The sequence below is a fragment of the Phacochoerus africanus genome, chromosome 15 (genome assembly GCF_016906955.1).
Source record: "Phacochoerus africanus isolate WHEZ1 chromosome 15, ROS_Pafr_v1, whole genome shotgun sequence".
Classification (NCBI taxonomy): Eukaryota; Metazoa; Chordata; class Mammalia; order Artiodactyla; family Suidae; genus Phacochoerus; species Phacochoerus africanus.
The window spans coordinates 134,614,130-134,630,405 of NC_062558.1; the positions used below are offsets into that span (position 1 = coordinate 134,614,130).

The 16,276-nt window shown below is 40.5% G+C and overlaps 1 protein-coding gene across 7 annotated transcripts in view; it reads left to right on the top strand.

Annotated features, from left to right (window-relative positions):
* ZRANB1 (zinc finger RANBP2-type containing 1) overlaps positions 1-16,276 on the top strand; it is a 71,882-nt gene that overhangs the window by 24,394 nt on the left and 31,212 nt on the right. For 3 of the 7 annotated variants that reach the window (XM_047759502.1, XM_047759501.1, XM_047759504.1), the window contains exon 2: positions 3,262-4,112. In XM_047759502.1, coding sequence (XP_047615458.1) covers positions 3,299-4,112 — 814 coding nt within the window. In that variant the 5' untranslated portion in view covers positions 3,262-3,298. Of the gene's footprint in view, positions 1-1,569; positions 1,749-3,146; positions 3,168-3,261; positions 4,113-16,276 lie in introns of those variants that run through there. The other 4 variants (XM_047759500.1, XM_047759505.1, XM_047759503.1 and 1 more) reach the window with 3 other exon arrangements.

A 16,276-nucleotide genomic window follows, 5' to 3' on the forward strand; every position in this document is an offset into this window, starting at 1 on the left:
TCAGTTATGAAAACCAATATTCCTGCAAAGTCTCAATGCCCATGGAGTGGGTACTGTATATACCATTATCTAACGTAACTCACTTTTAACTCAAAACTCTTGAGCTTGGTTTTGGTACTGCTTAATTACCTAAATTTGGGGGAGGGTTAGGCTATTTACCAGGCATATATAATCATGTTTTTTGTTTTTTTTTTCTTTTTTTTTTAGGACCACACTAGCATCCTTTGGAGGTTCCCAGGCTTAGGGTCGAATTGGAGCTGTTGCTGCCGGCCTACGCCAGAGCCGCAGCCACACCAGATCCTTAACCCACTGAATGAGGCCAGGGATCGAACCGCAACCTCATAGTTCCTAATCAGATTCGTTTCCACTGTGCCATGATGGGAACTCCTAAATGATTTTTAATGGCAGATCTTTTTGTTTATTTTTTTGTCAGACATGGACAATTTAAGTATGTTATGCTGACACATTAATTCCATGAAGATTAGCTAAGATAACATAAGGCCACAGATTGCTTAGTTGAACCTGCATCAGAGTAAGACTTATCAAAGCAGGCATGACTTTTTGCATGTGAATATTTTAAATGAAATACTGAAATTACTAACAAAAATACCGAAATTACTTACAGTATGGCCCATATATAGTCATCATTTTCATTTGTTCTTGTCATAAGTTTCTGCTTGCTCGTTTTAATTTTTAGTAGCATGAGCAAGTAATTTATGTATGTGGCATTTCTGAGAAACTAGAGGAAAAAACTGCCTAATGAATATGAACGCTGCCCTTTGATCTCGACTGTCCATCTTATGGATTAGAGTCTTTACCCTTCCGCACACTTTTGGATTGCTGTCAGATTGTGTGTAATCGGTGTGTACAAACTAAATTTAAAAATCTAAACAGGGAATTCCCACTGTGGCTCAGTGTTAATGAACTGAATGTGTATCCACGACAGCGTGGGTTCAATCCCTGGGCCCACTCAGTGGGTTAAGGATCTGGTGTTGCTGTGGCTCTGGCATAGGTCACATAACATGGCTTGGATCTGGCATTGCTGTGGCTGTGGTGTAGGCTGGCAGCTGCAATTCCGATTTGACCCCTAGCCTGGGAACTTCCGTATGCCACGGGTATGGCCCAAAGAAAAAAAAAGTCTAATCAGCTAAAATTACCTAGTTTAGAGAAAAATACAGTTGCTGAAAGAGAAAAAGTCTTTAAAGTTAAATATAAGCAGGTTTTTTTTTTTTTGGCTTTTTCTGTTTATTTGGTTTATATCACCTTTCCCCCTTAAATAGTAACAAGCAGAGGTAGGAATTGACTTGTTAGCACTACCAACTTAAAGTTAATGATAATGTTAGCGTACCACACGCATGTTTAAGGTTTCACAGGAAAATATCTTTCCTGTGTCTCATTTGACCAGTCCAATCAGTTAGCTCATATATTGTGTTAGATTAAACTAAATAATAGTAGTCATTATTAAATGAGTAGGATTAAAATAGAGCATTTATTAAAATACAGCCTTTAAAAAAAATACTTGTGGATAAAGTAGTAGGCTTTAAGTGAAATTCAGTTTTGGTCTCCTTTGCAGGAATAGCTATTCACAGTCATACAGAACCACTTATCACGTTTTGCAGTGTCACCTGAGGAAGTCAGAATCTGAGCTCGCATGAAGACTGAATCTTGTCTTTGGTCTGATTTGTAAACTATACCTTTATTCTAACCATGTACAAGGTGGAGGTTATAGCATGGAAACTAAAATCTTAGTAAGTGTGATTTTTATTTTAGCTATTAAGTAGTAAGCCTTTCTTAGAGTGAATTTGTCCTTTTAACAAAGTTAACGCCATCAGTGGGGTGAGAACTTGGCAAGTAGGGACATAATAATACTCTTAAACAGTGAAAGATTTTGGAGTTCTCACTGTGGCTCAGTGGGGATCAGTGGTGTCCCTGGAGTGCTAGGACGCAGGTTCAGTCCCCGGCTGGGCACAGTTGGTTTAGGATCCAGTGTTGCTGCAGCTATGGTTGGTGTAGGTCACAACTGCGGCTCAGCTCTGATCCCTGGCCCGGGTACTTGATATGCCACGGGGCAGCTGATAAATTTTGAAAAAAAGAAAAAAAAAGTGAAAGTTTTCTTTCCAGGTTCAGGAAAAAGTCCCTGAGAAACAGAAGGAAAAGCTTCTATTACTCTGCCTAAAATTTCTTTCACTTTTCTGGTTACAAATATGTGGCGGGATGATGCTAATTTAGTTGAGCAGAAGGGACTGAAGAAAATGGGGAGGCTGGCTTTAGTGTCCAGTGTCTAAATTCAGGCCTTTAAAAAATCATTATTAAATTTGCTCTGCAAGGTACTTCATTTATAAAGTAGTTATCATTAAAATAATAAAGTATAGTGTTAGTACGCCCAGCATACTAGCAACCTTTTAAATAGTGAATGTATTTTTAATGTGAATTGAACTTTGAGTATGTTTTAAATATTGAGTTATTTTTGAGTATAAGTGTTCAAAACTATATTGATCATACTAGTTGTTATCTCAGGGATGTCTCATGAATTGATTGTCCCAAGTATAGGTGATGTGCAGTTTTTATTTTTTTGTGCTCTAGACAGAACAAGATTTTGAGGTTATAGGCTTTCAAGGAACTTTATCTCTATTACTTTGTTAAAATTGTAAGGATTATTTCTCAACATCTTTCTTTTCTACCTTTGTTTATTAAAAGCACTGGCTAATTAGCACATCTAGGCTCCTTTTCTTTCTTAGCAAGAATGATAAAATTGACTTTGATCTTTTCAATTCTTTAGTGAATCAAACATTGTGATATACCTAGATAGCATAATAATCTATATTGTTCATAATTTGGGACTGGGTTATGTGTTTAAGATATTTGGTTTGTGTTCTGTCCCTTCCCTTTGAATTTTTTAACAATTGGTTATTTTCCTAATTTGATGGTGATGTTCTGGCTGAAATTAAACATTTCTGTTAGAAGCTTGCTGATTTAATCTCCTTCCTTCTTAGAACAAACATCCCTTTATCTTTTGCCTCTCTCTCTTGCATTTAATACAGTTGGATTAAATCCTCAGTCTAGGATTTTTCTTTGGGAACTTATCTCTGGTGTCTCCAAGGAAATAAAAAAGTAAAAAGGTGTTCAGCATGAAATGTTACATGCGTCTTTTGAGAAGTTGATGTTTTGTAAGTTGAGGAGTACTTTTATATTTTGGGCATATTTTCAGATGTGGAATTAATGTAGTTACTGTTTTAATAACCATGTCCTAATTATTTATAGCTTCCTGCCTGACATAACTCACTTCAAGAAGTGCACAATGTCAGAACGTGGAATTAAGTGGGCTTGTGAGTATTGTACGTATGAAAACTGGCCATCTGCAATCAAGTGTACTATGTGTCGTGCCCAGAGACCCAGTGGAACAATTATTACAGAAGATCCATTTAAAAGTGGTTCAAGTGATGTTGGTAGAGACTGGGACCCTTCCAGCACCGAAGGAGGAAGTAGTCCTTTGATATGTCCAGACTCTAGTGCAAGACCAAGGGTTAAGTCTTCGTACAGCATGGAGAATGCAAATAAATGGTCGTGTCACATGTGCACATATTTGAACTGGCCAAGAGCAATCAGATGCACTCAGTGCTTATCCCAGCGTAGGACCAGGAGTCCCACAGAATCTCCTCAATCCTCAGGATCCGGCTCAAGACCAGTTGCTTTTTCTGTTGATCCTTGTGAGGAATACAATGATAGAAATAAACTGAACACAAGGACCCAGCATTGGACTTGTTCTATTTGCACGTATGAAAACTGGGCCAAAGCAAAAAAATGCGTTGTTTGTGATCATCCCAGACCTAATAATATTGAAGCAATCGAGTTGGCAGAGACTGAAGAGGCTTCTTCAATAATAAATGAGCAAGACAGAGCTCGATGGAGAGGAAGCTGTAGCAGTGGCAACAGCCAAAGAAGATCTCCGCCTACTACGAAACGGGACTCTGAGATGAAAATGGATTTTCAGAGGATCGAACTGGCTGGTGCTGTTGGCAGCAAGGAGGAACTTGAAGTGGACTTCAAAAAACTAAAGCAAATTAAAAACAGGATGAAAAAGACTGATTGGCTATTCCTTAATGCTTGTGTGGGTAAGTTTCTGCATTTTTTTGAATGAAATGGGAAAAGCTATTAAGAATGATACAGTAGATACAAGGAAGGTCAATATTATTATCATTGTAGTTCACTCAGCATGATAGCTATTTGTGATCTTGTCATAACTTTGTCCTGAATTACCTCCCATTTCATTGTGCATGTGTCTCTCCATCATTAGGGAGAAAAACTTGTAAGGTTAAAGCAAAGTTTTGTACACATCAGTAGTAAAATACATACCTGAAGTTTAAAGCTGCTACTCGATTTATTGTAACAAGACGTGACTGAGGAACACCAGCTGCTGCTTCAGTGTTTGTAAACAGTGTGAGCATCTTGTGATGATAGAAGCTTTAGTTAGATGTTAAAAATATCACAAAAATGTGTGACTCGAAGAAGTTAAATAAACATAACATTGACTTTGAAAATGCTGGTATTAATTTAACATGAATGCCTTGTAGTGAATATTTGCAAACTTTATGAAACTGATTTCACGTGGCCAGCTAATTCCATAGTTCAGATTATGACTTGAGTGTGTTGTGTTTTAGTGCTTTTCTAAGAAAATTCTGGATATTGGTCCCAGCTACTGGGTCAGAGCTGTTTAGGGACAAAGACATGTGAGAGCAGGGTTTTTCCCTCCAGTTATTGACCCTGTGAGATAATTATTTGTGATGTAAATTACAAAAGCAGTTACTTGACTCCTCTCTGTCTTCCTTCCTCTCTCTCTTTCTTGCTTGCTTCTTTCTGAGTAGGTTAGCTATTTGAATTATATAATTTAAATTGCATAGGGTGCTTACTTTGACATTTAGTTTTGTAAACTTTTTGAGTGACTTCTAAAGTTAAATCGTGTGTGGAACAATAGCTAAGCCTTAATCATGGCTTAACTGCGTACATGTGCTTTTTTCTCCAGTACTAATTTCTTTTACTTTTCCTCTGAATATAGCCCCAAGAATATGAAATAGCTAACTATATGAACCTGCAAGTCCTAAGAGTAGATTTCAGGAAATTTCAAGTTTTTTGTTTGTTTTGCTCTGGGGAAAAATAAAATAAAATAAAATAAAAATCCCAGCATATGAGCCCATCTGAACATCAGACACAGCAGATACTTAGTAACTCTTAGCTCCAGTTTTCTCCTGTCCTGAGGACAGAGGCTGAAAGCACACTGAGTTGTCCTTCTGCTGTCTGTGCTGTCTCATTACATCCCATGGATTTGTTGTTGATGTTAAACCTCAGGAGATGCAAAAGTGTTTTATTTATTATGAATTTTGAAAATTTTAGGTCAAGTTCACATAACATAAAGTTCGCCATTTTTAAACTGAACAGTTTAGTGGCATTTGGTGCTCCCCAGTGTGGCACAGCCCCTCCTCTGTCTAGTTCCGAAACAGTTTCCTCGCCCAAAGGAAACCCTGTGCCCGTTGAAGCTGTTGCTCCACATCCTTTCCCCCCGAGTCCCCTGGTAATTACTAGTCTGCTTTCTGTTTCAGTGGGTAGACCTATTCCGGGCATCCCATGTAAATGGACTCTTCGAATATGTGATCTTTTGTGTCGGGGTGTGGTTGTCCATTAATGATCTGTATGCCTTTTGGAACACTCTTCAAACCATTGTGCAGGCAGTAGTGTACTACGTATATGTTAGTTACGTGGTGGTGGTGTAGTGCGCATAAGTTTATAGAGGGCAGTGAATCCTAGCCTCTTGGGGCCATGGAGTCTTTCGAGAGCAGAGGTTCACTGTTTCTTCAAGTTAGTAGATCTCATGACAAGAACTCCTGCTTTGAGATGGTTTCTTTCCTTGACACACGCAAGTTAGACCAGTCAGTGTAACTTTGTCTTTATGACTGTTATTTCTTGTCGTCTTGTCTACTGTGTCTGCTTGGTGCTGCCTTTATTTCTTTCCATAAATCTACTTTTGGATAACCATCCTTGTATCTCTGTGCCTTCTAATAGCAGAACAAAAACTCCTCCCAGTAGGACTAATGCTGGATTTAGTCTTGTTTCATTTACAAAACAGTTTCTTTGTCATTAAGTCCTCATTCCCACCCACTCTAGAGTTTCTGGGTTCTTAGGGCCAAGGATTGATTGTATTTGGTGCTTGCTAATGTGGATTCTGTCTTTCCTATCAGCAAATATTTTTGGCTATTCACTACGTAATATAGTTCTGAACTGTTAGATGAAAGATTGTAGCCCTGTCTTTATTGGGCAGTCACGTGATTTGTAAATGTCACTGAAATACGTTAAAAACTTTGTTTTAGTTGTTTGCATTGTGTTGAATTAGTTAACAGAAGTCTGCATATATTGAAAATTAATCTTCTCTCTGTCTGCCTGTGCTTTCCGGTTTTCATTAGATATGGTATATTATAGCTTATCAATGTTAGACATGAGAAAAAAACCATCTTAGCACTAGCTTTGCCAGAGTTTATGCTGGAAGAATTATCTCCAAAGTATATACACTAAGTGTAAAATGTATACTGCATATAAAATTCATCTTAAGTGTAAAATGTAAGTCTTCCCTATTTGGAATTGAAATAAAAAATCTCAACCTGAGGCCGGCTTGGTAGCTGGTAAAATGGGAATGAGGAAGAGTCAGTATTGAGAAGGCAAAAGCAAGCTAAAGCTTCCACAGTATTAAGTCGCTATCTTTTACATGACTGTGGGTATAAGTTTCCCATAAGCCATATTATCTTAAGTGGTGAGAGGATGTTGGGGACAGCAGTGCCAAAACCTGACACCGGTAAAATTGGAGTCTGGGGTGGGGACCGAAGTGGTAGAGGCAGAGGTGTGAATTCAGATGTGCAGTTGTCTCTGGGATGTCTGCACCTTGGTGCCACGTCATTTTTTGGGAGGTCATGTCAGCGCTAGTCACGGTCTAGCTTTCGCACTGGCTCGATGATACTGTACCCGGAGAATAGGGCAGCGCCAACACCATCTTAGTTTAGTTTATGGAATCAGTTGTCCTTTAGAAGAGCATTTAAATTTGTGACCCTAAATTGATTCCTTGAAAAGATACAGTATCAGATAAAAATCTCAAATCTATGTAATAACTTCTAGTGTTTCTGAACCCTAGACTTTTTATATCTAACTGCTGCCTAGACAACATCTTCGCTTGAATATATAATAATTTCAAACTCATTGAAGCTAAAACTGAACTGGTCTCTCCTCAAAACCATTCTCTCACTCTGCCATCATGGTTAATGGCAAGTTCATTGCTCATTTGCTGTGTTCAGAACCTTGGTCATCCTTGATTTTCCTCTTACGTGCCATCTTTCTCCTTTTTGCGGTTGCACTTTTGGACCTGGGGTTGAATTAGAGCTGCAGCTGCCAGCCTACACCACAGCCACATCCGAGCCATATCTGCAGTTTTTGCCACAGGTTGTGGCAATGCCAGATCCTTAACCCACTGAGCGAGGCCAGCAATTGAACCCCTATCTTCATGGAGGCCAGTTGGGTTCTTAACCCTCTGAGCCACCGCGGTAACTCCTTACATGCCATTTTTATTGACTCTCTCTTCAAAATATATCCAGAATTTGGCCACCTCTTACCACCCTTGTCCAAGCCATGATCCCCTCTTTGCCTTTGTCCTCCTTTATAAACTGTTCTCTGAATAGGAGCTGCTCTTCTAAAACTGCTCAGAGCCCTCCAGTGATGCCCTGTGTTGGTCAGAGTAAAGTCAGTTTTATCGGCGCTCTCTGTTCTCTGTCCCACATCTGCTTTCCCCAATTTTATTTACTTATTATTTTCTATTTTTGTCTTTTTAGGGCTGTACCCGTGGCATATGGAGGTTCCCCAGGCTAGGGGTCCAGTTGGAGCTGCAGCTGCTGGCCTACACCACAGCCACAGCAACTCCAGATCCAAGCTGTGTCTGCGACCTACACCACAGCTCAGGGCAATGACGGATCCTTAACCCACTGAGCAAGGCCAGGGATCAAACCCTCAACCTCGTGGTTCCTAGTCAGATTTGTTTCCTTTGCGCCAGGACAGGAACACCTGCTTTCCACATTTTTATTTATCTTTTATTTTTTAAATTACTTCATGAATTTTATTACGTTTATAGGTGTACAACAACTGTTTTCTCCATTTTTACGCACGCACGTGCGCGCGCGCGCACACACACACACACACACACACACACACACACAGTTTTTCTCTGACCTCCTTTATTGCTCTCCACCTCCCTCATTCACTCCAGCCATCTTTTCTGTGAAGACACTCAGGCCTTTGCAGCAGCTCTTTGCTCTGCCGGATTGTTTTCTCTATATGCAGGATTAGCTAATTTACTTCATTTAGTTCTTTTCTTACCTATCACCTTCCCTCTGAGGGCTCCCTGTCGCTGCACCTAAAATCTCAGCCCTGTCCAGGACTCTCTTCCTCCAATTTTAATTTTCTCCGCAACTCCAGTCACTGTCTAAAACACTTAGTAGAAGGCATCTTATCAGTCTCTTAGCATTTGAGCTTTATCAAGGCTGGGAATTTTGTCTGTTTTGTTCACAGCTGTATCCTAGTATCTAAAACAGTGCCTGATACATAGCAGGCATTCAGATTTTTTGTTAAACCAATCTGTGAATAAACTTCTATCGAAATTGGGATCTGAACAAATAGACCTTTCTACAAATAGAGCTTTTTGCTTCTCTTCTGAATTTCTAGATTATTTGTTTGTTTTTAGGGCCGCACCCATGGCATATTGAGGTTCCCAAGCTAGGGGTCAAATCGGAGCTGCAGCTGCTGGCCTACACCACAGCCACAGCAACACTAGATCTGAGCCGTGTCTGAGACCTACACCACAACTCATGGCAACACTGGATCCTTAACCCACCGGATCCTTAAGCTGCACCACACCCGGAACTCCTGAATTTCTAGATTTTTTCTTTCTTTTTAGCTTTCCATGCTTTTCACCTTTTAGTCTACCCCCCAGGCGTGGCTCGGTGGGGAGCCAGCTTGACTTCTCCCTGTCCGACGAAGACAGAGCAAGTCGGTCCTGTTGGGTCTCATTGGAAAGAGCAGGGAGTCCTCAGTCGTTATCACCAGGCAGTCTGTGGATGTGAAAAGTCTGAAGTCAAATTTCTTTATATTTGACTTCTCTATCTTCCTACCTTTTTGATGAGTATTTGGTAATTTGATGGATATATAAAGGAAAAAACTCATTCTTTGTGTTTGCTATACCTAGAGTCCTAAATCAAATAAAATTTTTTACTTGAAAAATTTTTATTCAGTTGTCACTGGACCACTTGCTTCCTATTTGGCATTTTACCTTAAAAGCTGCATCTTTCTTACATTTGGCTTGTCTGGTGACTCTGCTAACGAGGAGGAGAAGGATTTGAGATTGGCGGGCAGCGGGAGGGAGTGCAGTCAAAGGCATGGGGGAAGGAGTCATGCCTGTGTGACAAGTGCATGTTGAAACTGGGGGTTTTGTGCTGAAACGTTCAGTTGCCTCATGACAATGGCATTTTAGAGAATTATAGAGAACATAGGCATTAGTAACACCTTCTGCCACTCCCGCGCTTTGGGGTGACCTGTAGTGTTTACTGGTGTACCCTGTTGAGAATCACTGACTTAGGAGCTCAAGCAGAATCTCGTTATTAAGGAGCATGTTGAAATGGGATCTTGAGGATTATATTCTTATTACTGAGCAAAATTTTCATGTTCTAAAAATTTTTATGATACTTTAAAACATAGGAAATAAATTAGACAACTTTTTCTTGCAAGTTGTCTACAAAAGTATTGTTGTATTTGATATAGTGTCTCCACCTTTCTCATAACTTAATTGTGTTGAAAATGAGTAGTTGGGGCAGTTATTTTCCATATTGATGCCAATTATATCTCGGCCCCCTTGCTGGAAACCTGTATACGGTGTCGCGTATGTACTCCAGAGTGTCAGATGTAACTGAAAAGATGTAAGTCTCGCATTAAATATGTCAGAGTGCATTTGTACACTTGCTTTTCTTTCACTAACTTTTCCTCATTTTAACAAAAATTAGCAAAAAAAAAAGTTTTCTTTATTTTGGCATTGATATTAAATGTTATGTATATGGATGGTTTTTCTCTAGGATGTAAACCGTTAAGGTTGTTATTAGTATTATTTTTCTTCTTGCGAAAAAGGGTTTCCAGACCCAGTTCCGACATGGGTGTATGTGAACTTCCTCACACCATCCGGCAGTTCTCAGATACCACTAGGGTGTCTGAGAATTCAGTTCTGGCACAACCCAGAGATGGAATTGGATTCCCCAGGTAGGGGCTTAGCCCCACAAGACTCCCTCCACTTAGGCGTCAGTCACAAGTCCAGGTTGTGAACTGGTACTTCTGACTGGCTGTAAATTAGAGGTTCCCACAGCTCCTGCCTTGGGCTTGGCTAATCTGCTAGAACACCTCCCATAACTCAGAGAAGCAGTTTACTTACTGGATTACTGGTTTATTATAAAAAGATATGCTGAAGGATATAGATGGACGTCTAAATGGAAGAGACGTAGAGGGCAGGGTGTGAGGAAAGGGCACGGAGCTTCCGTGACGCTCTTGCCACGGGTGCGGCTCTCTTCACGACTCTGTGTTCACCAGCCTGGAAGCTCTCCAAACCCTGTCCTTTTGGGGTTTTATGGTGGCCTCATTACTTGAGCATGGTTGATTAAATCATTGGCCACTGGTGATTGGTCCACCTCCCTGGAGTTTGGGGTGATGTAGGAGGTAGGGCTGAAAGCCCCAACCCTCTAATCATGTGGCTGATTCCTCTGGCACCCAGCCTCTACCCTGTGGTGGGATCTAAAAGTCACCTTCCCTGGAGTATTTTAGGACCTGAGGACCAGAGACCAAATATTATCCCACCACTTTTATCATTCCAGAAATTCTGAAGGTTTGGAAGTTGTGAGCGAGAAACTGTCAGTCAAGATCACACACATGCACACGTGCACGCGTGTGTGTGTGTGTGTGTGTGTGTAATATATATTTGGCTATCTGAATGATGATTTTTCCTATAAATTAAAGTATTGTATCTAGAAAAACAAATCTCTTGCAAGATATAATCTTCTACAGTTAGCTTTTCTAATTCCTAGTTTTTGAGATACAGCGTCTGGTCGCATGAAAGGAGTGTTGTGCAGTAACCCAAACAAAATTAACTTCGATGGAAGAAAAAGTCGGAGTTCCTGTTGTGGCATAGCAGAAACGAATCCGACTAGGAACCATGAGGTTGAGGGTTCGATCCCTGGCCTTGCTCAGTGGGTTAAGGAATCCGGCATTGCCATGAGCTGTGGTGTAGATCGCAAACATGGCTCGGATCCCGTGTTGCTGTGGCTCTAGCGTAGGCCAGCAGCGGTAGCTCCAGTTGGACCCCTAGCTTGGGAACCTCCATGTGCCGAAAGTGTGGCCCTAAAAAGACAAAAAAAAAAAAAAAGAAGAAAGAAAAAGTCTTGTAGGATTAGTTTTTGAGAGAAGATAATACTGTGTACTGGACCAATAATAAGAAATGATACCAGTGAAATGTTACCAAGAAAATTACCACATCAAAACAGTAAAAGAAATCCTTAACATAAGACACAATGGTGATTTTATCCATTTATGCAGAAGTCATTGTGGCTGACTTTTTAACTTTAGAGGAAACTCAGAGCATATAAATTATTGTAAAGAAAAAAAAAATGGAGTTCCCATCATGGCTCAGTGGTTAATGAACCTCACTAGCATCCATGAGGAAGCAGGTTTGATCTCTGGCCTTGCTCCGTGGGTCAGGGATCTGGCGTTGTTGCTGTGAGATGTGATGTAGGTTGCAGATGAGGCTTGGATCCCGCCTTGCTGTGGCTGTGGTGTAGACCAGCAGCTACAGCTCTGATTAGACCCCTAGCCTGGGAACCTCCATATGCTGCAGATACAGCTCTGAAAAGACAAAGAATAAAAAGAAGCTTCTGTTTTCTAGTTCAGTAAGTATTCCTTAACCTTGAAAATCATTAATTTTCGTCTCAGAGGTATTCTATTGATAACTTGTCTGAAAAAAAACAGAATATTAAGTATCTTGAAAAATACAATATTGATGAATTAGTGTCCAAATTTGTAAAAAAATTTTTTTGGCTGTGCCCACAGTAGGTAAAAGTTCATGGGTCAGGGATCAAACCCATGCCAGAGCAGTGACAACATCAGATCCTTAACCTGCTGAGCACTAGGGAACTCCCAAATTTGTATTTTTCCTTGCCCAAGACTTGAGTTCCTTATAGGCACTTCTTCCCACCCAGTTTGGATTTTCTCTGGTTTACATGACTGATGTAAATACTGTGGCCAGCAGAGTAATGCCCTCTGCCCCACCCCCCAGATGTCTAAATCCCAATCCCCAGTATCTGTGAACATGCTACTTTACATGGTAAAAGAGATTTTGCAGAAATAATTAAGGACTTTGAGATGGAGGGATTAGCCCAGATCGTCCAGGTGGGCCCAGTGTATCATGTGGATCTTTGATCAGTGAAGGAGAGAGGTGGGAGAACGGGTCACAGAAGACCAGACAGTGGAGCAGCAGAGGTTTTAGCCATGTGGGGCCGCGAGCTAAGGAAAGTGGGCAGCTTCTAGAAGCTTGAAAGGGCCGAGCTCCCCTAGAACCTCCCTGTGGAGTGCACTTTGATTTTAGCCCAGTGAGACCGATGTGGAACTTCTGACCTCTCTCGAATCTTAAGATACAAAATTTGTACAGTTTTAAGTCACCAAATTTGTAGGAATTTGTTAGCAGCAGTAGGAAAATAATAGAAATAACATTTTAGAAAACTTCATGAGAGTTCCCATTGTGGCTAAGCGGGTCATGAACCTGACTAATAATCCATGAGGATGTGGGTTCGATCCCTGGCCTCATTCAGTGGGCTAAGGATCCGGTGTTGCTGTGAGCTGTGGTGTAGGTTGCAGACTTGGCTCAGATCTGGCATTGCTGTGGCTGTGGTGTAGGCTGACAGCTGCAGCTCCAATTTGACCCCTAGCCTGGGAACTTCCATATGACGCAGTTTTGGCCCTGAATAGCAAAAAACCAAAAACTAAAAAACAGAAACCCTCAAATAGCATCTTAATCTGACAGTTTCAAAAAAATTAACCTTCACTGGTTCAGTGACAAAATTAGAGTTGCTGTTTTATTATATAATGGTAGAATTGAGGCAGAGAGAGGCTTACTGACTTGCTGAATTTGATGTAGCCGTGTTGTTATCCTTTTCTGGTCATAGGTGGTATGTGTTTGTAAAGGAAAACTCTGTGTGTGTGTGTGTAAATCCCAAACCAAGGTATTCTCAGCTCCTCCAGACACCAACAGGACAAGTTACAATTCAAGACAGTTCTTGCTCTGTCTCCCTGGAGATAGCATCAAATCTCACAGGTTAAGGACTCAGTCCCACAAGACTCTCTCCCCTCCTCCCCACCCGCTTCAGATGCCAGTCGCCAGTCCAGGTTGTCTTCTGCGCTTCTGATTGTTGGCTGTGAATTGTAGATTTCCACAATCCCCTCCTTGCGTTCAATTAATTTGTTAGAATGGCTTGTAGAATTTGGGAAAACATTTTACTTACTGGATTACTGGTTTAATTTAGAAGGAAGTGTCCCAGAGCAGCCAGGTAAGGAAATGCACAGGGCAGGGGATGGAGCTTTCCATGCCCTCTCTTCCTTATATCTCCTAGCACCACCACGTGTTCACCAGCCAGGAAGCTCTCCAAACCCCATAGGAGGGATTTTTTTTTTTTTTATGATTTTTATTGAAGTATAGTAAATTCACAGTGTTGTGTTAGTTTCTGTTATAAACTATAAAGTACTTCAGTTGCATGTATGTCCTTTTTCATTGTCTTTCTCATTGTGGTTTATCACAGGATAGTGAATGTAGTTCCCTGTGCTGTATTGTAGGCCCTAAATATCATAGTTTGCATCTGCTACTCCCAAACTCCCACTCCTGCCCTCCCCCACCCCCTCCTTGGCAACCACAACTCTGTTCTTTACGTCTGTGAGTTTGTTTCTGTTTTACAGACAAGGTCAGTTGTGTCGTATTTCAGATTTCCACATGTAAGTGATGCCATAGGATATTTATCTTTCTCTGATTTACTTCAGTCAGTATGATCATCTCTAGGTCCATCCTATTTGAGCTTTTTCTTGTTTCCTGGGGTGGGCTTGTATTGCTATAAACTTTCCTCTTAGAATGGCTTTTGCTGCATCTCATAGGTTTTGGAGTGTCGTATCTTCGTTGTCATTTGCTTCTAGGTATTTTTTAATTTCCTCTTTGATTTCTTCAGTGATCCATTGATTGTTTAGAAGCATGTTGTTGAGTCTCCACATGTTTGTGTTTTTTGCAGTTTTTTTCTTGTTGCTGATTTCCAGGTGTATAGCATTGTAGTCAGAAAAGATGCTTGATATGATTTCAATTTTCTTAAAGTTACTGAGGTTGGATTTGTAGCCCAGGATGTGATCAATCTTAGAGAATGTTCCATGTGCACTTGAGAAGAATGTGTATTCTGTTGCTTTTGGATGGAATGTCCTGTAAATATCTGTTAAGTCCATCTGGTTTAATGCTTCATTCAGGGCCTGTGTTTCCTTACTGATTTTCTGTCTGGATGGTCTGTCCATTGCTGTAAGTGGGGTGTTAAAGTCCCCCACTATGATTGTGTTATTGTCGATTTGTCCTTTTAAGGGTGTTAGCAGAACCTATATTGGGTGTGTAGATATTTAAAATTGTTGTATCTTCTTGGACTAATCCTTCGATCATAAGGTAGTGACCTTCCTTGTCCCTAAAATATTCTTCATTTTAAAGTCTAGTTTGTCTGTTATGAGTATTGTTACTCCAGCTTTCTTTTGATTCCCATTTGCGTGGAATATTTTCTTCCATCTTCTCACTTTCAATTTGTATGTGTCCCTAGAATTGAAATGGGTCTCTTGAAGACAGCATATATATGGATTTTGTTTTTGTATCCATTCGGCCAGTCTATGTCTTTTGGTTGGGGCGTTTAGTCCCTTAACATTTAAGGTAATTACTGATATGTATGTTCTTATTGCCATTTCGTTAATTGCTTTGGATTTGTTTTTATTGCTCTTTTTTCTTCTCTTCTTCTCTTGTTCTCTCCTCTTCTGGTTTGATGACTATCTTTAGTGTTGTATTTGCATTGATTTTTCTTATTTGTTTGTGTATCAATTGCAGATTTTTGGTTTGCAGTTATTCTGAAGTTTTGATTTAAGTCTGTATATGTGTGAGATTGTTTTTAAGTTGTTGGTCTCTTAACTGCAAGTGCATCTCCAGTGTCCTGCATTTGTACCCTCCTCTTCTCATGATTTCTGATTTTGGTTGCATAATTGTGCTTGGATGATTTCATATCTTTATATATACCTTTACTGGTGAGCCTTGTCATTTGCGGTGTTTTTGTTTCCTGTTGCGGCCTTTTCTTTTCTGCCTAGAGAAGTTCTTTAAGTATTTGTTGTAAAGCTCGTTTAATGTTGCTGAATTCTCTCAGCTTTTCCTTATCTGTGAAGCTTTTTATTTCTCCTTCAAATCTGAATGAGAGCCTTGCTGGGTAGGGTAATCTTGGTTGGAGGTTTTTTCCTTTCATCACGTTAGGTATATCATGCCACTCCCTTCTGGCCTGCAGTTTCTGCTGAAAAATCTGCCGGTAACCTTATCAGGGTTCCCTTGTATGTTATTGGTTTCTTTTCCCTAGCTGCTTTCAATATTTTCTCTGTCTTTAATTTTGGCCATTTTGATTAACATGTGTCTTGGCATAGCAGAGATTTTTTATGGAGGCAAGTTGTTTCTCCCTCCCTTTCCAGGAGATGGGAGTGGGGTGGGGCTGAAGGTTCCAACCTTCTAGTCACTTGGTTGGTTCCCATGGCAACCAGCCTCCATCTTTAGGGTTTTTCCAAAAGTCACCTCATTAACATAAACTCAGGTGATGGAAAGAGACGTGCTACATGAGTAACTAAAGACTCCTACTTCATCTTTATCATTCTGGAACTATTTAGGAAATGGGAACAAAACTAATTATTATAACAAAAAATGTCCTTATGACTTTTTTTTTTATTGTCTTTTTGCCATTTCTTGGGCCGCTTCTTCGGCATATGGAGGTTCCCAGGCTAGGGGTCCAATCGGATCTGTAGCCGCCGGTCTTCGCCAGAGCCACAGCAATGCGGGATCCGAGCCCTGTCTGCGACCTACACCACAGCTCACAGCAACGCCGGATCCTTAACCACTGAGCAAGGCCAG